A 23,404-nucleotide genomic window follows, 5' to 3' on the forward strand; every position below is an offset into this window, starting at 1 on the left:
CTAAGCACAAAAACCATCAAATAGCTCCTACACACCGGCCCCAAATGTGAAGGTGGAAAACAATTACATTAAAGAAGAAAAAGGAGCTATAACAAATGTTCTTGGTTCTTCTCTGAGCCAGAGGTTACCAGCACGTAACTCAACGTTGGGTCGTGACCTTTACCGCCAGACCTTACACTGCTTCTTGAAGCAGAAAGAGCTTGGATATGGGCCGCTCCAACTGCCCTGTTTTGGTCTTCAACCGTACTGCCCGTACAAGCCCTTTGCCCATCGTTGTGAGAATGTCTGGGGTATGGGGTCATCCCAAGACATGTTCCTTCGACACATTTCTTGCAACAACAGTTTTGGTAGCAAGGTGAATGGTGATGAGAACCCCAACTGGTCACTGGGACTGACGATTGGAAAGATTCCACGTCTGGTGTGTGCTCGCTTTTCCACTCTCAGTCTTTCCTTCTTTGGGTGGCACACCCAGTGATGAGGGCGATACCACACACTGCCATTTTTGTAGTCCGGCTGGACTTGAGGCACAATTTCTCCGTAGCCACTGTCAATCACATGAGTAAGAAAATCTGTGTACTCATTTTGGTAGCCCTTATTCCGTTCAAACTTTCTTTTCAGACCCTGAAGGCGCTGTTCCACAATGCACCTGTTGTTTGGCATGGTGATGTCATCCACTTTAAAAGGCAAGTCCATGCAATAATGTCCTTCCTGCATGCAAATAGACTTATCCAAGATCTCCATAAATCTCAGGTCCTCTCTTGACATCTCCTGCTGCTCCTCCAGTGACTTCTCGTTGAACTCTTGGTTGTACTGAGAGACCAACAGCTCCTCCAGCTTGACAATGGATGTCCTATTGGCATATATGGTCGAGCAGCTTCTCTGACAACCATTATTACCCCTCAAAGGACCGTTGACGACCCACCCCAATAGGGTCCTCACGGCATAAGGTCCATCACCTTGGCTGTTTATAATTTCCCAGGGTTCCATGAGTTTTGATGCATTAGCTCCAATCAAAAGTTCAACATCAGCGTCCAATTCTGGGATCCTGACACCCTTCAGATATTCCCATTTTTCAATATCTTGCTGAGTAGGGATGTTACTCTTTGAAACAGGGATTGTTTCATGTGTGAACGTTTCTGGGAGCTCCATAAAGTGGTTATTATCCAACTTGGACACTTCCAGTCCTGTAAGGATTTGGCTTTCAATGACCTTTTCTTGACCCATAGTGCGCATAAGAATGTTGGTCTTTGTACCCTGTAGATTCAGCTTCTTCATAAGATGGTTGGTACAGAAGGTTGCTGTACTTCCTGGGTCTAAGAAGGCGTAGGTCTGCAGCACTCCATTTCCTTTCTTGGATCTCAACTGTACTGGAACAATGGAAAGGGTACAGTCGTGGTCTCCGGCCCCAGTACAACCACATGCCTGAAGAGACACAAGTGCACTACTGACTGGTGTTTCTTGTGACTTGGTCAATTTGTCGTTGTTGTGGACATGCAGAATAGTCGGGTGTGGCTCTTCACAATAGAGGCAGGCCTCTGGGGACAACTCCTTAGTTACGGTAGGCTGCTTTGGCATCATGTGCACTGTGGGCACAGTTTCAGCTTGGTTGGTTGCGATGGTTATTGCAAAACTGCTTCCTTTAATGCTGCTCCTGGGTAGCGGCGCGCTCTTATCTACAGGCTTTAATGTGATGCTTGGTCGTGCATCTGAAATGTCACCAAAAATGGGATGAGACAATATTTTGACTTGTTTCTCCAAAAAGTTTACCATCTCTGGGAAGGTGGCCCTGTAGCCTTGCCGTTCTTGTATCTCACAAGCTGTAGACCTCCATCTTTCCCGCAGCTTGTAAGGCCATTTCATCATAACATTCCTCATGTTTGATGGAACGTTCATCTCCTCCATGTACTGTATCTCTGTTATAGCGTTGCAGCACCCTCTTAGGAACAGCGTGAACTCCTGCAGCGCCTCTACATCCTCTGCTTTAACAACAGGCCAGCGAAAGGCTTTTTCCATGTAGGCTGTTGCTATCCTGTGCTCATTACCAAAGTGTTCTTTCAAAAGACCTTTTGCTCTTTGATATCCTTGTTGTGGTGGCATGTGTAAGCAGCTTCGCACCAGCTCTCTGGGCTTCCCCCTGGTGTACTGCTCCAGAAAATACAAACAGTCTTGATAACTGCATGTTACCTCTTCAACACAATGTTCAAATGTCCTAACAAAGGAAATGAAGTGCAAAGGATCACCATCAAATATGGTTATATCTCTTTTTGGTAAAGTAGATAACATTTGCTGTTGAATGAGCAATGTGGTGAGTTCATTCTGCCTTTGCATGATTCCACAAATGGCATCCTGGTCCACTGTATTCTGCACTGCAGCGTTCTGTGTAGACTGTCGTTCCTGTGCAGCTACTGACCTACGAGGTGCAGCAGTCGAGGCTGTGAAAGCGTTTTGAGACTGATGCTTTAGAGTAGTGGTGAGAGACGTCCCAGTGTTTGGTTGCCACTGTGGCATGAGAGTAGTATCTTTTGCTTGTGGAATTCCATGATGTTGTACTTTCTCCTGAAAGTGTGTGTGCATATTCACCTTTGGTCGCACATCATATGTGGAAAAGATAGGTGGCGCTCTTGAGCCTTGATCCGAAATCAGGGTGTTCTCCTTCGGCACAAATGCAGTTGCCTGTAGGTTGAATTGAGGTCTCAGCTCTTTCATAGATTTGCTCAGGTAGGAATTCATTCCATCTGAAGGGGCCTTTCCTCCAACGGCACTGCCTTCCAGCACAGAAAGTCTTGCAGTAACAACAGCCATTTGTGTATCAAGCTCCAGTTGCTCCTTAACTTTTCTGAGTTTCTCTTGTTCCTGTCTGAGTTTCTCCTCTTGTGCCTCTATTTCATGTTTCCTTTGCAGAGCAGCGGTTTGCTCGATTAAAGCCGCTTTCTCTGCCATGGCATTTAAACGTGCAGATGCAGTACTAGAACATGATGCTCTACTGGCATTGCTTCTTGACCTTTTACTAGACACATTAGACGCACTGTCTCCAGCTTTAATTTCCTCATGCAAATCAGATTTCATTTTTTCCAATTCAGCATTATCATTATTGACCTGAAAAATCCCATTTTCGCTCAACCATGTTGATACTTCATTTACAAATGTATCATTTGTTTCCTTTTTTGCATAAAACCATTCGTCCTGCTTTCTCTGCGTATCCTCAGTTGTAGGATACTCGGTCATCAATGTATTATGTGCCTCAGAGGCAACTTGACATAGAGCTTTGAACTGTTTTAGATTTTGGTGCACAAGATTTACATTGTCATTGGAAACTAGAAGAGTGATGATTTCCCTTTTCAATTTCCTTGCTTGTGTACAATATGCATTTCTGTCAGTTTGGAGCCTTTCGATCAAAATTGATAATCCCTTTACAGAAGGCTTTCTTATTCTTGGCTCACAAACATTTTGCCCTTGGCTGGGCTCCACAATATCATGACGTAAACTCATTTTTGATAATACGTACTGTTCCTTTAAGAGACTGGAGTCTCTCTCGTGAAAAAAAGTCAATACAATAACAACAAAACTTTCAATGCTGCTGCTCCATTAGCAAGCAGCCCAGTGCGATACACTAACCAGTCCTCCTTTGGTGTGCTATCTCGGGATGATGATCTTTATCCAGAAGCAGCATTCCAAGCCAGGTTCCAAAATCCTCCATTTGTCCAAGTAAGATCAGGTTTTTACTTGTGTAGCGGCTATCTTGATGTTCTGATAGACGCTCGGTTGGGTGCGGGGATGCCTCGTCTTTGACGCGCAATTTAGAAAATACACATTGTCGAGTCTGTGTCACCTGCCGTTGGGTGAAGTTCCCATTTAATTCAAGTATTTAGCACAATACAAGTGATGAGTCAAACAATAATTACTTCATAATGCTGTTACTAATATTTAAACCGAGCGAGGGTACGTGCGTGTGTTCATGCGGTAAAAACCGTGAGATCTCTCCGTCACCCATACCTAGATACCTTGATTGACATAGCATACACCTGTGCCTTTATTCAAAACCTATGCGCTCCGTGCTGCCACCCAGTGCTCCGTGCTGCCACCCAGTGATGAACTTAACAAACTACAAACTAAGCACAAAAACCATCAAATAGCTCCTACAAACTGATTTTTGTGGGGGAGGGGGCGGGGTTTGATTTTACTCTTGTCGATCTGCGAGACATAACACATTATCCAGAATAGATTATGTCTTTGCATCCCGAGACTATTTGATAACTATGAAGTGGAAATGATACCCAATGCATTATCAGATCACTGTTATTTACTCCTAAAAGGAACATTTGGTATACTATCTTCCCGAGCCCCAAGATGGCGATTTAACTCGATGCTGCTTAATAACAAGGAATTCATTACACAACTCAAAGAAGCTCTTACAGTATTCCTACGGAAGAATGCAAACTCGGTGCAGGACCCCAGAATAATATGGATGTCGGTAAAGGGAACGATCAAGGATTTCACTGATAGCTTTTCCTCAAATGCGCAAGAATCGATGCTCAAAACTGGCTGAACTGGAAACGCTTTACTCAACGTTATTTAATTCTTTACAATACAACAACTCAACTCGACTAGAAAATCAAGTTAATGTACTAAAAAAAGAGATCAATGCCATATACAGACAACAATCGGAAATACAAATAGGTAGCACAAGACAACAGCAGTACTCCCAAGGTTCTAAACCTAGTCACCTATTAGCCATGCGATTAAGAATTAATGCAAAATGTGCAGATATAACTACCATTAGAGCACAACAAGTACTTGTTACAGACCCTGAAAAAATAAACGTGACATTCAAAGAATTCTACTCCAACTTATATAAATCAGAAACGACCTTCGATCAAAACAAAATGGACACATATCTTAATCAAATTATTCTCCCTAAACTTTCAGAGGATGACGCTAAACAGTTAGAAACACCGATCACACTAGAGGAACTCAAGAAGGCCATATCCGAAATGCAAAGTGGTAAGGCTCCTGGAAGAGAAGGTATCCCACCAGAAATGTACCTCTCTTGTTGGGACATAATTGGACCCTTATTACTAAATATGATCTTATACTCAGTCAAGGAGGGGAACTTCCATAAGAATGACAATATTGCACTCATAACAGTCCTCCTCAAAAAAGACAAAGACCCCACCGAGTGCGGTAGTTACAGACCCTTAAGCCTCCTCGGAACCGATATCAAACTGTACTCTAAGGTATTAGCCATCAGATTACAAAAGCATATGACGTCTTTAGTTCATCCGGACCAAACTGGCTTCATAAGAGGCCGCCTGATCACTGATAACATAAGACGATTACTGCACGTACTAGATGCCGACAAGGACGACACCATACCTAAGGCGATGCTGTCCCTGGATGCAATGAAAGCTTTTGACAGGCTGGAATGGTCGTATATATGGGCAGTATTAGAGAAGATGGGGTTAGGTAAAGGTTTCATTGATATGATTAAAGTAGTATACAAAGACCCATCGGCCATGATTACAACAGGTATAATCACCTCCGGAATCTTTCCGGTATCACGCTCAGCTAGACAGGGTTGCCCTCTTAGTCCCGGACTATTCGATCTATCATTAGAGCCTTTAGCACAATATATAAGACAATCCCAATCCATAGAACCAATCGTAATCAAGGGCACACAACATAAAATTTGTTTATATGCGGACGACGTAATACTGTTCATGCATAACCCCAACACCACACTGCCTCATCTGCTCAAGTTGATTGAGAACTTTGGAGATTTATCGGGATTTAAGATAAATTGGCCGAAGTCGGCTTTCCTTCCACTTAACGCCCCTGCAAAAAATGATATAACCCTCCCAGGAGAGATACCTATGGTAAAACACTTTAGATGTTTGGGAGTGGAAATATTCCCCACCATAAGACAAACGGTGAAGCACAATTACACAAAAATCCAAAACAAAATCAAAGACGACCTTGATAGGTGGGCAAAACTTAAAAACTCAGTACAGGCACGGATATCAATAGTTAAGATGGACGTACTACCTAGAATCAACTTCTTCAGCTCAATGCTACCGTTACCCCCTCCAGAGGGTTACTGGAAAAAATTACACTCCTCCACATACAAATTTATTTGGAATAACAAACCACCACGTATAAAAAGATCCACCGCACAGAGAAATAAAGCAGACGGTGGCATGGCATTTCCAGATTTTTTCCACTATTTTAAGGCGTACACTTTAAGACCATTGACAACATGGTTTGATCCCCAAGCATTAGTATCCTGGAGAAAATTAGAAGAAAATATAGTAGCCCCACATAGACTGAAGGACATAGCATACACTAAACGATCAATTAAGCATTGCGAACGGAAATTTGGTCCCATAATTACTCATGCGATCCGGATATGGCGTGAAACACAACAAAAATATCCTAACCCACATAAATGGCACAATCATACTCCCTTATTCAATAACAATGCACTCTTGATTGGAAAACGACCTATAAGATTCCCTATATGCGAAAAGCAAGGCATACACTCATTAGGGGATGTTTTTAACAAACATGGTTTTTGTAGTTATGAAGAAATACGCAAAAAATGTAATCTCACCAAGTCCACACATCTTTTTTACATACAGTTATTGTTATGTTTGAAGACTCAAGGTGTTCCATTAAAGAAACCAATTGAACACCACAGATACCACAAATTCTTCTATGAAAGAGAGACATCGAGAGGTTTTGTTTCAGATTTTTATCATCAATTACTAACGTCCTCGTATGAAACCCTCCACCTAGACTCCGTCTGGAGGAGGGATATACCAGACCTGGAAAGTGATTTTGATTGGCAAGAAGCCTGGGCAAATGTTCGACTCACATCAAGGAACCCGGACCATCAACAAATCAATCTTAACTATATTCACAGGACATACTTGACTCCTATAAGACTGAAAAAAATGGGTCTTATACAAGACTCCAAATGCTCCTTATGTACAAATGGGGACGAGGGGACATTTATGCACATGTACTGGGACTGCCCACCAGTTAAGATATTCTGGAAAGAGGTGACCCAGCAATTATCAAATCTCTTAACTTGAATATACCTGTACACCCCTCTGTATTACTGCTGAATGATGTTTTTGAGTGTGCAGTACATCCACAGCTAAAGAGATTGGTTTTATCGGGTATCACAATGGCTAAAAAGCTGATAGCATCACGATGGTTCCAACCGGAAAAAATTTGCCGAAAGGTCTGGATTATTACATATCTCGATGTGATCTATCAAGAAATATCTACAGCAAGAATTTTGGGTCTCAATGAATCCAAAATGACATTGTGGTTAGAAGCAGTGGAGAAAATAAAAGCTAGCATATAATGGTAATGTCTGGTTAGGAGCGAGGGAAAATGGATGGATTATCCAATGGGGGGTCTGGGAGGGGGGGGGGTACGAGCTAGAGCATATGTGTGTAGGTTTTTAGATAACAGGTATTAAGGGTATATCCTGTATAAGACAATTAACTAAAATGTGATTTCATTGGATGTGCACTGTCAACTAATGCTTGTATATCTTATCGTGCGTTGTCATGTTTGTTTATGTGTTTGTTTAAAAAATAATAAAAAAAATAAAATACAAAAAAAATGATGCAATAGAGATTAACAGAGCCAGAGGCTAAATATTTTGTCTCTTCTTAATTATTTTTTTTACTTAGCAATGCCTTTTTGGCTTAATGTCCATAAAAGTTTTGCGTGATATCAGATATAATTGTCAACTTGTTACGCTTCCATCTTCAGTCTGACATTATCTCCACTCTAACTGATTTTTGTGGGGGAGGGGGCGGGGTTTGATTTTACATAACCAATCACTAGAGACCAACGTGTCTTCCTCACGCTGCGCTCCGGAACTGTGGCGTGCCTGGCTCATGACATTCAGATCAAACTGTCAAACTAGGCGTTGCAGATCAAATATTAATTCAGACCTATTTCTCACCTAAAATGTTGTCAGACACATATTTTAGTGAACCGTTTAGGTGGAAAAAGAGAACATTTACAAGCAAGGTGCCATGTTTCTCCTGCTCCCCACGCTTGACAACAGTGTTAGTTCCTCTGATTGGCTAATTATTAGTCCCAATTATATGTCGTCGTCCCCCCCCCCCCCGCCAGGCTACTACAAGGGCAGCGGTGGCCTAATGGTTAGAGAAGCAGGTTTGTGACCGGAAGGTCGCTGGTTCGATCCCCCGGACCGGCAGAAAGAATCTGGGCTGGGGAAGTGAATTAATAACTCTCCTATCCCCTTAACACCAACCGCTGAAGTGTCCTTGATCAAGGCACTTAGCCCCCAACTGCTCCAGTGGAGTTGCTCAGTGGCCAACGGTGGCAGACTGTGGTTGTACTGGGCAGCTCCCAGGTGTGAATGGAACTGTGTGAATGTGAAGCAGGGCGTTCCTGAAAAAGAGCATCCGCTCAGCGAACCTACCCTGGGTAAATAAAGGTTAATAAAAAATCAAATACTACAGAGCGTGGGAAGAAGCCCTGCTAATCAGTCACAGCTTCTATTTCACAACGTTTTCCGTAGCCGTTTGTACATTAAACTGTGGGCATTTCAGATCGCAGCCATGCAGACAGGGCTGTTGAAGGTGGTGCCTCAGGCTGTGCTGGACCTGCTGACCTGGCAGGAAGTGGAGAAGAAAGTGTGCGGAGATCCTGAGATCACGGTGGAGGCGCTTAAACGACTCAGTGAGTTGTCTGGACATCCTCCAAGCTATCAAGTGTATATCTATGCGTCCTATAAAGACTGTGTTGTTAATCGGAGGGTAATGTTGAAAATGTTGTCTCCGATCTCCCAACAGCGCGCTACGAGGACCTGGAGCAGACGGATGTTAGAGTTCAGTACTTGTGGGAAGCCCTGATGAACTTCACCAACGGTCAGTGTTTATTCCTTCTGGTTGGTGAGACGTGTGTTACTGCTGAAGACATATCCTGGGGTCTTGGTTACTGAGGATTCTGTTGGATTGTCATTTCAGAGGATCGAAGCAGGTTCTTAAGGTTCGTTACCGGGAGAAGTCGTCTTCCTGCCCCTATATACATCTTTCCTGACAAACAAGGGTAAGTAAGGGTACATTCCTCAAAATAGAGTACCGTTTGTTTGTGTGAAATAACATGAAATGTATCTTATGCAACGTTTATGGAACATTCTGGTTTTCAGTTTGACTTTTTCTAACATGGTCTATTTTCTCATCTAGCTCTGAAACGACAGATGCTCTTCCACAATCCTCCACATGTTCCAGCACCCTTTATTTACCTAATTACCCAAGGTACAGTATACCCGGGTTCTATCAAAATGTCTTTGAATGTTATTGTGTTTCCCAGGTTAGCAAAATTATACATATCCAAAAGGTTCTTTACATTTCTTTGACATTTGTTCTTAATGTTTGGTTTTTCAACTCATCAAGTGTTTAACTCATTGGCTGCCAGCTATTAGCCTTATCCTGTGGTAGCTACTGCCACGCTGTAAACGATGGGAGTTAGTCACCTTGTTTGTAGAGCTAAATCTATATTATATATTATAGCCATGGATACAATACTATAGTCATTTGACATTGAGTTTCTTCCGGTCAAGATGCAAAAAATAGATACTTTTTCCATCCATACGTTCCCGTGTTATACCGTGGTGAATATAAGTATGGTTTTAAGAGCGATCTAGGGTAATTCATGAAATGCTTAGTTATGGCAGTATACATTGATTCCATTGTAGACGTTGCCGTTTCTTCCCTGAACCCGCTATTGTTCCGGAATCAAATCTACAATATAGGTATTATGTTCCATCATGAATGCATCACGAATGCCGTTACTGACAATTATTTGATTGTCAGTAACTGCATTCGCATATAACACTAAAAACGGTTATAAGCCCGATAGGTATGAAAGCATTGCAGGATCAAGCTAAAATGTACGTCGTTGGCGGGGAATGAGTTAATGTTGAGCTTGGCTGGTGGATCTACTTACCCTTTTAAGGAATAATAATTTTAAATGTCCCAGTTAATGAAGCCCTAATAGCTGTAGTTTGCTAAAGCAATACCCGCAACCTTAAAACCCATCCGTCCAGGATATATACAACGGATGGTTTGTCAGTAATGCCTGCAGCCACACCAGCCATAAACGGTTTCAGCTGATGCCGTCCGGCAAACGGAACCGCAGCCTCGAGGCCCGGACCAGCAGACTCCAGAACAGACTCCCGAACAGTTTTTCCCCCTAGGCAGTCAGACTCAATGACACCAACGACTTGCTACCTGCCTGCCCACTACACACACACACACACACACACACACACACACAGACACGCACACACACATACACACACACACACACATACACGCGCATACAGATGGATGAACACTCCACACTGCATCCACACTAGATAACATGTTGTATTATGTTTATGCTACTGTATTCTATTTTTAATGCTATTGTTGTTGTTTTAGGCTTCCATTTGTGCTGCTTTTATTTTAATTAAATTTTTCTATTGCCATCACTGCTGTGAGGTTAAAGCTAAATTTAAACATGTGGTGCCGAGGGTAGTGCCTGAGGCCACGGCGAAGGTCACCATGCAGCTGGTCAAAAACTTAAGCTCACGTCGGGGCGATGCCGACAACATGTAGTTATGATGGTCATGTATGATGTAGCCATATATGGTCAGAGGAAGGAGCTGTGACGGCCCACGCAGAACTATAATTCAGCCTTTAGGAACCAAACACAAAGATTTTCACTCACCTGTACTGTGTTCAGACGATGTGGCAATAAAGTTTTATTCTCTTCTAAATCAGCCATTCAAGAAAGAGTAACATAGGCGTTGTTCACACACTGCAAGCCTTGGTGCTCGATTCTTATTTATTGCTCAGATCTGATATTTTTTTGTTTTTACTTTGGCTGTTCACATTATTGTTTAAATGTGGCTAATATCAGATTCCGGTGTGAACCGGTCACGCTCCCGAGCTGACCTGCATGCGCAAATGAACAATAAAGAAGATGGATGTAAAAATTGTGACAAATGTCAATCTAGACTAGAGTGACGTAAAAGTCACATGAAAGACTCATAACTGCTCAGACTGAGGTTGCATTGCAAAATAAATCAGACCTGTATCTGATTTAAGACTACATATGAAAGTGGCCCAAATTAGAATTGGAAAAAAATCTGATTCTGTGATTTGTGCTGTTCACACTGTCATGAACTGATCTGAGTCACATGAGCAAAAGTTCAATCTGATTCTGGCCACTTTTGCCTACAGTCTGAACTAGACGCATAGACAACATAAATGCTACCAAATACGGGTGTTGGGAATTGAGGTACATGTCAAAGAATAGTCATGGAATATGATTTCCAAAAGCTGCACAGGAACCTTGGTGAATGCTTTTAAACTTTGATATGAGAACATATATTATGAATGAATGAACACTGTTCCTCTGTCCTCCACTTCCTTGCAGTGCAAAGGTTTGCGAGGAGAAGCTACGCTATGCTGCCTACAACTGCGTGGCCATTGACACAGACATGAGCCCGTGGGAAGAGTGATCCACCTTCCAAATGACCACTGGAGCTCTACACACCAAGACCCTTATACTCGCTGTCTAGCAGAAGAATTATTGCCAAGTTTACCACCATACTTACACAATTGCCAATCAATCATAACTGTATATAATAAAGAACTATATGGAAATACTAATTATTATAATTTTTTTTACTTCTCGTGTGATGATGCTAATGAGAGGAAGTATTTGTGTATGTTTTGATTTTCTTGATGGTGTTGTCAGTTAACCCTTTCATTGCCGCACTACCAAAACGGTTAACCCTTTCACTGCGACACGACCGCATGTTAACCCTTGCACTGCCACACGACCGTCTGTTGTGTGATAGTAAAGGGTTAACCTTCTGTCGTGTGGCAGTGAAAGGGTTAAGGAATAGAGGGAGAATTGACACAGAATATTTTATTGTTTGAAAGGATTTTAAGCTTGTGGGAACAACCCGTCAATAGGGCAGTGTTGCGCAAATCAAAATGGAAGCAATGAAGTCAGAGGACTGCTTTCCTATTTCAACATCCCATTGATTCATTTTTGTCCAGTTCACTGAACATTCTGGTTTTTCTTTCATGATGGTAGGGCACCATCTTGAAACAATTAGAGGTAAAATCAGTAATGCCATCAAAAAGTGACTTCTAGGCAAAGTGCACCTCTTGATATTGCACTCTTTACATTTTTTTGTTTTGCTCTAATGTGGGTTGGAGTTGAGTGGAGATAGTAGAGGGGTTTGTTTGATTGATTGATTGAAAAGTGTATTAACAGATTGCAGAATGGGCACAGTACAGTACAGCTCAATACATACAATTGTTAAGGGGATGCAGACCAGAGAAAGACTTTCGTCTTGTTTACACCAGGGTCCCCCATTTTCAATTCATCATAACATATATGACACACACGACATACAGATATACATTACTGCTACATCTATACATTTATGACATACCAGATTTGCAAATACAGTACTGTTTGTGATACAAAAAGTGTCCAGAAAAAGAGTGTATATACATTTGACGTAGGAACTGTACATTGGAGGAGGGGGGGGGGACACTACATTGGAATACTGACAAAGCCATACTTGGTCATTTACATTTACCATCTCACAGTCAACAGTGCTGTTGCTGGCCAGTGGCCACTCGATACGCCCATTGGAGCTCAAGCTACTTTAATTATATGAACAAGAAATCAATTAAATCAACAAGTGGTATGCATGCCTACGTCCATTCATATACGGTGTACAGGGGCAATGCTTATTTTGAAGCAGACAGTGGTTCTCAAAACGTTTAGGGGTTGTTTGTTTCCCTCTTAATGTTTACCCCCTTGTAATATTTTCTACGGAAGCCCTAAGAGGCCATACTTTCATACATTTGATTTACTCCGTTTAATTTAATTTTAATTTAATTAGTTTTCTCGAGATCTCAAGTTATTTATGTCTATCTCGAAATAACAAATGTTTTCCAGAGATAACGGGATAAACAAAACGATAGTCTAGTATATTAAATCACTGCAGGAAACATCATTCAGTGTAGCAATGTCAGAGGAGCAGGAGGATATTGATCACTGCGTCATATATCTCTTCAATCAAGGCCTGACACAGGCTGAAATAGCTTTATGCCTTGCTGTTACAGATAATAATACACATGAGTGTGCCTCATCTAAGAAGACGGCTAGCACACACAACGGGGTATTTCACGAAGGTGGCTAACTGAGTAACAAACTATCATTACACCTGGGTAACAGAGTCCATTCTCTTCGGATCAAATAACAAACTCTCACGTTTATTTCATGAAGAGCCAGGTGGTGCTTTCCCTGACATATCTTGCAAGGTTTCTTCAGTGTACAGTGTACACTGGGCTGCTTGATGTTTTCGTGCACAGCGCCAACACCGCTTGTTAACCTAGTATGCAACTTGTTCCTGTTCACGGTCCCGGATGACTCAGCCCTGCTGGTCTCTGACAAGAACAAGTTACAGGTTGAACAAACCCTCAGCTCAGAACTTGGCTGATAACAAACTATCATTACACCTGGGTAAAACAGAGTCCATTCTCTTCGGATCAAATAACAAACTCAGCAAGACCAACGGCTTCTCTGTTACAGTGGGTGACAATATTGTCACAAGGAAAGATGAAATTACATACCTGGGTTCCAAATCTTTCCTGTGACAAGATGGCATCCAATGTAATCAAAAAAGTCAACCAACAAACAAGATTCTTGTACCGGATCTCCTCTCTGGTAAAAAAAAACAAAAAACTGAAGACTCTAACAGGAGCACTCATTCAAGGGTACTACAACTATGCTTGCACCTCATGGTACCAAAGCACCTCAAAGGCACTAAAACAAGATTACAAACATGGTCAGACTACAGCTTGACCTTACTCCTAGAACCCACCTCACCCCTGCCCATTTTGACAACCTAGGATGGCTTAGAGTAGATGACAAGAGTACAGCAACTTGCAATGGGCCTGGTCTACAAGATACACTACACCACTCAGGTACCCATGTACATGTCAAAATACTTCCCAAAGGTTAGTGAATACCATGATCACAACACCAGAGGGAGCTCCACAAATCATGTGCAACCCAGATACGGCACAAACAAGGGACTAAACACGTTTCACAATCATGCCACAACAATGTGGAATGCCCTACCCACAGCCGTAAAAAAATTTGAATCCCTACCCACATTCAAAACCGCTCCTACCTACGGGAGGCTGCCATTCGAAACTGGCCACCGTAAATGTCCAAACCCAACCCCCCCCCTAATAGATAGTCTGAATGAATGAATGAAAACTTTATTTAATAGATTGCAGAATGGGTACAATACAGTACGGCTCAATACACACAATTGTTCCTGTTAAGCTGTAGCCCTATTTTCAGACATTTCGCCTAAAGGTACATGCCTAAGTAAATGGAAGATTGCTCCACTTCTACAAGGTCAATTAGCAAGTTCTTGGTATCTAGGAACATCTAGGGACCTGGGGTTTTGGATTCCCAGTGTCAGAAACATTGTGTCTGTTACTAGGCTTGAGTAAATTGTAATGAAAAAAAGGAGAATATAAATGATGATATTTTTTTTGCGTCTGTGCCGGTGAATAACACTATGTTACAATTGTGAGCAAACCAAGCTTGCTCACTGAGCTCATTCACCACCTTATTGAGATCAAGTGTACAAAAAATCTAAGCAAATGAATAAAGGGAAGATGATTAAACTGAAGGATTTGTAGATACAGTAATAAATGATAATCGATTTTAATTATAAATTCATATTTGACCTTGAACTTGACCTTGACCTTATTATGGCCAAATCATACATCTATGGATAGGGAAAAGGCTCCTCTTTCCAATGGCAGGGTTAAATCTGGATTTAGTCATTTCCTCACGGTTTTACGATAAAAGAGATATAATTAGCATTTTTCCGATAAATTCTTATTTTCGGTAAATCTTACAAAACATCAGTAAAAATGAAAATATACACTTTGACTGCTGTTTTGATATGGGTATGGTCTTCACATTTGTGACATATACGATAGGCAAATATACAGTACTGTTACCCATAGATCCTAACATATATACATATGATGGGGAGGAGACTGTACATTAGGAGGGGGTGTACTGTGTAGGGAGGGGGTGTACTGTATATTTGCATATTGTATATGTCACAAATGTAACAGTACTATATTCATGTATGTCGTATGTCCCTATGCCATAAATGTCATGATGTCATGTATGTTGTGTATGTCATAAATGTCATTATGAATTTAAAATGGGGGACCCTGATGTAAATAAGACAAACGTCTTTCTCTGGTCTGCACCCCCTTAACAATTGTGTGTATTGAGCCGTGTATTTTACCCATTCTGCAATCTGTTAAATAAAGTTTTCATTCATTCATTCAAACAAGACGAAAGTCTTTCTCTGGTCTGCAGACTGCATCCCCTAAAGCCTAAACGATTGTGTGTATTGAGCCGTACTGTATTGTACCCATTCTGCAATCTGTTAATAAAGTTCAATCAATCTTGTAACACAAAATACATCGTTTATACAGTATATTACAAATTCCTTGTCGTAACGTGGGGAATAGCATCATATTTAATGTTTAATATAAAATGTGATTATGTTAATTTAGCTACATTTGATCACTGGTGTGTTTGTGTTTCGTTTTGTTTTTATAATCCCCTCGTGACGGGTGCGATTCTTGTACCGGATCTCCTCACTGGTAAACAAGAATACCCTGAAGACTCTGGCAGGAGCACTCATTCAAGGGTACTACAACTATGCTTGCACCTCATGGTACCAAAGCACCTCAAAGGCGCTAAAAACTAAATTACAAACATCTCAAAACCAACTGGTCAGACTACTGCTTGACCTTACTCCTAGAACCCACCTCACCCCTGCCCACTTTGACAACCTAGGATGGCTTAGAGTAGACGACAGAGTACAGCAAATTGCAATGGGCCTGGTCTACAAGATACACTACACGACCAAGGTACCCATGTACATGTCAAAATACTTCCCAAAGGTCAGTGAATACCACGATCACAACACCAGAGGGAGCTCCACAAATCATGTTAAACCCAGATTCGGCTCAAACAAGGGACTAAACACGTTTCGCAATTATGCCACATCAATGTGGAACGCCCTACCCAAAGCTGTAAAGCAGGGGTCAGCAACCTTTTTGACATGGAGTGCCTGTTTGAAATATAGTTGTAACTAGTGTGCCTCAACAATATTCCATGCATCGTAATTTATTTTTCTCATAATCAGGTCTTTTTAATGATAATTTTTACATTATTACATCATTATTGTTATTGTTATTATTAACAATATTATTATGATGGTTGTATCAACCCTAAATCTGAGTTGGGGGGGTGGGGGGGGGAATGCAATGCTGACAAACAGCTGCATACAGTGCGACCATTTCACTCACATTTTCCCATTCATTTTTGGACACATCACACACCATTGGTGTGTGTACTGTACGTGTGCTGTCATAGCTCCACCTACAGGCCTAATGGAGAACACCAGGATGTGAATGGAGGGTGAATGTGAGGTATATCGTGTAAATAAGTTTTGATTGATCGCAAGACTACACTGTAAAAAAATATATAATAATAAGTTACCAGAACTTAAAAATATTGAGTTCAGTTACTGTGCATTAAGGTTTTCAGTTTTCAATCCATAATAAGTTAACAGAAAAATAAGTACACAACCACATTATTTCAACCTAATAAAACTATGTTTATTGTCATTGTTTTAAGAACACAAGTTGACTTGGTAATACTCACATTTTGAGTAAAAAAATGGCTTTTAACATGTGCAATGTTCAATGAAATAGAAAAATAAATAATACAATTTGTTGATTAATCCCACTGGTCACAATGGTGACCGTAATAATGTTTTTGTTATAAGGCTCTGCAAATGTTACTGAATGATGTAGCAATGTATTTCCAGCTAAATTGAAATAATAAACAAATAAAGGGTCTCAATTAAATATGTGGTAGTAAAAAGAACCTGTGGGAGGACTTCAACAAGATAAATGCGACAACAGTGCAAAATATTTCACTATAATATTTCAAAGCAAAAAAAATATATATATATATATATATATATATATATATAATTTTCATTTTTTTTTTTTTTTTTTTATGCTGCCCCCTGTGCCTATGCAAATGGCGTGCCTAGGGTTGCCTACCCCTGCTGTAAAGGAATGTGAATCACTATCCACTTTCAAAAACACTCTCAAAAAACACCTACAGGAGACTGCAATTCGAAACTGGCCCCTGTAAATGTCCTAACACAACCCCCTCCAATGTACAGTAAATTACCAAGTATGGTCAATATTCCAATGTACAGTTTTGCTTGTACAGTTGTACAGGGACCCACCCCTCCTACCCAACCTCCCCCCCACCCACCCAACCACCTCCAATGTACAGTCCCCCCACCTACCCAACCTCCTCCAATGTACAGTTTCTACGTCAAATGTATATACTCTCTTTTCTGGACTCTTTTCGTATCACAAACAGTACTGTATTTGCAAATCTGGTATGTCATAAATGTATAGATGTAGCAGTACTGTCTATCTGTATGTCATGTATGTCATATATGTTATGATGAATTGAAAATGGGGGACCCTGATGTAAACAAGACGAAAGTCTTTCTCTGGTCTGCATCCCCTTAACAATTGTATGTATTGAGCTGTACTGTACTGTACCCATTCTGCAATCTGTTAATAAAGTTTTCAATCAATCAATCAATCAATCAATCACGTGTAACCCTTGCAGTATCCCCACGCACCCATAGGGGGAACACTGCACTCCGGAAGAAACGGGCTATCTCGTGGATTCTCGCGATAGATGAGAGCTTCAAACATCCCCATGAACCCTTGCGGGTCCTCTTTCTAGCCGGCGCCTGAGAATGGGTACGTGTTTTCCTTCTCGGGTCGGAGAGAGAATCCTTGTCCATCAGATGTGTTACAACAGGAATATTAGAATAATGGTTGGCTATATTGAAGCTTAGTATTATCTGAGCATATACATAGTTAACTTGTTTGCTTTTGTCATTTATTCTTATTTTTAATGAATTATTTCAAAGTGATGTCTCATTTGCAAGATGGCTGCTCGCATCGGCCATGTAGCTTACTGACGCCAAACCTCGCTTCGATTTCAAATGTCTAGTTTCTTCTAGTTTGTTACATTGGCAGTCATATATTAAACTTGTGTACTAGGGGTGGCCATGCTGTAGTTAATTTTAGACTAATGTGCTAACTTACCTAAACTCGTTTACTTTGAACACTGGTTAGGGTGAATAACAAGACTGCTAGCAGTGGCTACAAGGCAGCTAGCCTGGCTTCTAGGTTGATAATATAACGTAACGGTAACAGTTAGCTAACATAACAAGTCTTAAATTCATTCACGGCAGTGCATTAGATTTGTATCGGAATTCTACAACCTAACTAATGGCACTATTATTGCTACTCTGCCTAGCTATTTGTTTACCCAACTAGCCTTACGTTAGCCGTCAAACGGCAACAGCCCACGCTAGTGTAGCCATGTGCAGGGAGTGTAGTGCTGAGTGACGTGATGATTCACTATGCTGTTTCCTACTAACGTGTGCGGATAACAACCTTGGAGAACTGATCACTCGAGCATTTAGTAAGCGTACGAGTCGTCTTTGTTTTGTTAAGCCATTCACCTAACTAACGCCAATTCTGTCATCCAGGTATCTCGAGGGACAACTGGCATAAACGCCGCAAGACCGGCGGTAAACGCAAGCCCTACCACAAGAAGAGGAAGTATGAGCTTGGACGCCCAGCTGCCAACACAAAAGTAAGCAAAGGGCAACATGTGTGACATTGTTTGTCTGCGGTGTGGGTGATGAAAAAATGACCTTAGGTAGGTCTTTTTTTGACCGTTTTGGTTTCAAATATTGGGGCCTATCAATGTTAGGACTTGTCATAGTTACTCTGACACGCTGCAAAATAAGTATTTGACTCAAAAGCCATAGTGATCTAGTCTACTTTGAATTTAACTGGTCCCCCCCCTCTCCCATTAGATTGGACCTCGCCGTGTCCATACAGTGAGAGTCCGTGGTGGAAACCAGAAATACCGTGCTCTGAGGCTTGATGTCGGCAACTACTCATGGGGCTCTGAGGGTAAGTTTCCCACATGGGTATGGGGTGTAGGGGTACATGTAGTCTTTTTTTATGGGGTTAATGGCTGGTCGCAACCAGGGGTACATGTCTTTCCATGAAGATAACTTTGTCCAGTTCTGCTACTGAGTTTAAGTGATGATAATATAGACATCTGAGAAAGACTTGTACAACCCAGGGTCTGACTAACCTAGGATATATATATTTTTAATAAACTAATGCTATTTTGACTTTTTGTACACAGGCTGCACACGCAAGACCAGGCTTATCGATGTGGTCTACAATGCCTCAAACAACGAGCTGGTGAGAACCAAGACCCTGGTGAAGAACTGCATTGTCCTCATCGACAGCCTTCCCTTCAGGCAGTGGTATGAGGCTCACTACGTCACTCCTCTGGGACGCAAGAAGGGAGCCAAGCTGGTATGTGGACAAACTGATGCCTGTCTTGCTTTGAGCCACCATTGTTGGTCTTAACCAGGTGTCTACCTTGTATTTGCGATAAATGTTGGGTTAAACGGGTGCACATGTGCAACCGCAATTTTACCAATGGGTTTAAACCCAACATCTGGTTAAAGCTTATGCTAAAATGTGGTCTTTCTCTAGTGATATCTTGATTGTTCTGCTACTGAATGTTAAGTGATGATATTTGTGACTGGGGAAGACTATAATTAGAGGATGGTGTGCTTTGTAATGTAAGATGTGTGCAACATGTCGGTCCTACAATATTTCAACTTTAATCATTTTTGCCGTTATTGGAGATGCACCAATTCCAACTTCCGTAGCTGACTTATGTCGGGTTCAGTTAATTTGACCTTGAAGAGACTAAGAAGAGGGTTTTAGGTTCAAAGATTTATTAGAGTGAATAAAACTATTACAGAGAATACACATCACAGCTGTGGAGTGGACACGGTCAGTACTTAGCCAGAGCCTTGTTGAACTAACATGGCATTTTATACTCTTTGGGGCCTGGCCTCAAACGACTAAACAAGAACAGGCTAAAATAGCAAGAATCTAGAGTTAGTCTTGTCGCCTGTGGTTCAGTTGTGAAGGACAGACTGAGGGTCAAATCAGTGCATTTCTACACGTGGGCAATGGCCTGTTTTAATACAGTAAACGGCACATTTTGTAATAGTATGCATATTTGTAGAAGTTTGTCTATACATTCTTACCATAATGGAACAATAGATTGATTCATATATAGCATACATTTGTGAGTACTGTAACCAGTTTCCTCTTGTCAGCCAAAAACCTGCAGTCTCTGCAGCCCTCTGCCTGTGATTCTTACCATCAGCTGCCTGGCCTTCCGGTCAGGAATAGCTGTTGACATTGACAATTGCCACTGAACAGAGGCTTAAGATTTCCATACAAGACATGAGAGTGATAGACATGAATAAATGTATTAAGGGTGACCCATACATTTTTTGTTTGACCTGCCGTTCAGATTTTGGCAGTTTCCAATTTTCTTTCTAAGAACTATCATTGATGGTGTACAACAGTCTGCCGGTCACTAGTCGTGGACAATCAGGCTGAAAACTGAAGGCCTGCTTTTATTCAGCAGTGATTGAATATCCATATACACATTACACCAAACATTAGGTTACTGCATTGTCCATTCTTAGAATGGATGAAAATCGAGTAGACGGATTAATAGATTTGGATGTCCATTCATATGTTCACTTCAAACTGTTCCAACAGTGTCTTTCTATGATATCTGTCCAGTTCTGCTACTGAATGCAAGTGACGATATTCATGACACTGAGATAGATCATACTAGGAGAAATATGTGCAAGAAATGTAATCGAGAACTTTCCAGAACTTGCCAAATCTAAATTCTTATTGTGAAGGTTGGTAAAATAGCAATAGCAATTGTTCATTCTTTAAATGGATACAAATTTATAGAAACTGATTCTCGGGTATACAGATTCATGTATTTGGATGTCCATATCGCTTTTTCCCACCCCCCTTAAATGGTTTGGGTTAATATTTTATATGGAACTAGCAACTGTTGTAACACAAGGCTTATTACAGACATTGTTTTGATAGAATCTAATGCTCTTCAACCTTTTCTCTGTAGACTCCTGAGGAAGAAGAGGTCCTGAACAAGAAAAGGTCAAAGAAGATCCAGAAGAAATTTGACGTACGCAAGAAGACTTGCAAGATCAGCCCCCTCTTGGAAGAACAGTTCCAACAGGGCAAACTGCTTGGTGAGTGGGGTGTTTAATGAGCTGCATCACTTTGTTTAAAATGTCTCTGCATTGTAGGTGCGCTCACTATCTAATTCATATTCAAAAACGAATATTAAATTTGATAATTTTATCTTCGGTGCATTAAATGATGACATCAAATAACATTTATCCATCGGTGCATCATAGCTGATATGAAAAAGATTGTATTACAGCCACTATAGTGAATGGGATCCTGAAACACAAATTGCTTCATAATGGTGGAAAAGTGTTTGTCCCTTAGTTACTATGCACACGCACAGTAATATGCATGTAATAAATAGTTTGTTTATAAACTCTGTTACATGAAAAATGTTCACTGTGCTCCTAAATGTCTTTGTGTGCTCCTAATTTTATTTTATTTAGGAGCACATGTGCTCCCTGGGGAAAAGGTTAGCGTAGAGCCCTGTATATAGTAATAGTAATTACACATGGCGATATACTAAAGCTATTTCAAATTTTTGGCTGGTAAAAAAAATCTGCCTGGCTGGAATGTTTTCATGGTGTTATTCACCGGCACAGATACAAACAAAAAAAATCGTGATTTATATTAAAAATTTTCCCATTACAATTTACTCAAGCCTAGTAACAGACAAAACATTTCTGACACTGGGAATACATACCCCCAGGTTCCTAGATGTTCCTACATGCAAATTGACCTTGTAGAAGTGGAGCAATCTTCCATTTACTTAGGCATGTACCTTTAGGTGACATTTCTGAAAATAGGGCTACAGGTTAAAACTAACAGTTCTAACAGTCTTTCTATGATGATATCTTTGTCCAGTTCTGCTACTGAATGTCAAGTGATGATATTTGTGACCCTGAGAAAGACCAGAACTTGCCAACCTAGCAAGGATTCAATTCTTATGTAGCCATGCATTATAAAAGTGTAGACTATGGAAATGCAGCCTTTGTTATATAGAGTGATTTTACTGCAGATGTTTTTCTGGTTACTTAATTAATTTAAATGTTTCCTCTCCCCCACCTTGCAGCCTGCATTGCCTCCAGACCTGGTCAGTGTGGCAGAGCAGACGGCTACGTCCTTGAGGGTAAAGAGCTGGAGTTCTACCTGAGGAAGATCAAGGCCAAGAAAGGCAAATAGATGTACAGCTGTTTGATACGTCAATAAACTCAAACGTCCCAGATCTGTGTGCTGTCCTCTCTTTTAGCCTCTTGTGGTAGTTTATTGCTTTTGGGTCTTCATTGATGTACAACTTTGGCCAAAGGTGTTCTGGTGACTACGGTCACTGCACTGTCACTGCACTGTCACTGTGACTGGTCTGCCCATCCGTGGCTTTCAAGTCTTATTCCAGTGCTACAACAACCTCCGTCAGCAGAAGGGCTGAGCTATATCAATGGCTCCTCCCTTTCGAAGGCTGAGAACAAATTGTGAAACCTATTTTGATATTTTTTTTTCCACAGGGAAAGTATACAAATAAATGTTGTTAAAATGAACTGGGTGTTGGGTCTTCATTGATGTACAACTTTGGCCAAAGGTGTTTGGGTGACTACACTCACTGTTGCTGTGACTGGTATGCCCTTCCCCTGGCTATACAGTCATTCCAGTGCTACTACAACCTCAGTCAGCAGAAGGGCTGAGAACAAAATGGAAAAATTATATTTGACAATGGATCACTGCAGGGAATCTTGGTGTAAAAATGATTGTGGGCTGAAATGGTAACAATTCCTCGTTGCTGAGGGTCAAGTTAGGTTAACTTGTGGGTATATTGACTAATCTAGAATTTAAAATGCTGATGGCACCTTCTATTGAATAGTTGCTTTTGCTGTATTTTATAATTAATCCAAGGTCATCAAACATGTAATACTATCACAGCTTTAGTTGTCTCAATCTCTAGCACTAGGAATGAATTGGTGCACATTCAAGTATCTGAATATTCCATCTGGCTGAATTAACATTTACACTAATGTAAGTTATTAAATATATTTTAAGTTGTCATATATGGAGGTGCACTATAA

The 23,404-nt window shown here is 41.0% G+C and overlaps 2 protein-coding genes across 2 annotated transcripts in view; both read left to right on the forward strand.

Annotated features, from left to right (window-relative positions):
• The window catches only part of hectd3 (HECT domain containing 3), a 35,065-nt gene extending 23,379 nt beyond the window's left edge, over positions 1 to 11,686 (forward strand). The window contains exons 16-20 of the mRNA XM_084327951.1: positions 8,598 to 8,727; positions 8,841 to 8,915; positions 9,015 to 9,096; positions 9,234 to 9,305; positions 11,473 to 11,686. Of these exons, the coding sequence (XP_084184077.1) occupies positions 8,598 to 8,727; positions 8,841 to 8,915; positions 9,015 to 9,096; positions 9,234 to 9,305; positions 11,473 to 11,557 (444 nt within the window). The 3' untranslated portion in view covers positions 11,558 to 11,686. The remainder of the gene's footprint in view (positions 1 to 8,597; positions 8,728 to 8,840; positions 8,916 to 9,014; positions 9,097 to 9,233; positions 9,306 to 11,472) is intronic.
• A 6,242-nt stretch (positions 11,687 to 17,928) lies between these two features.
• On the forward strand, positions 17,929 to 22,570 carry rps8a (ribosomal protein S8a). The gene is made up of 6 exons (XM_084328085.1): positions 17,929 to 17,975; positions 18,776 to 18,882; positions 19,109 to 19,208; positions 19,450 to 19,625; positions 21,280 to 21,409; positions 22,420 to 22,570. The coding sequence occupies exons 1-6, from the start codon at positions 17,972 to 17,974 to the stop codon at positions 22,527 to 22,529; spliced, it is 627 nt and encodes a 208-aa protein (XP_084184211.1). The 5' UTR covers positions 17,929 to 17,971; the 3' UTR covers positions 22,530 to 22,570.
• Positions 22,571 to 23,404: the final 834 nt, after the last annotated feature.

The sequence above is a fragment of the Notolepis coatsorum genome (genome assembly GCF_963971535.1).
Source record: "Notolepis coatsorum genome assembly, chromosome: 13".
Taxonomy (NCBI): domain Eukaryota; kingdom Metazoa; phylum Chordata; class Actinopteri; order Aulopiformes; family Paralepididae; genus Notolepis; species Notolepis coatsorum.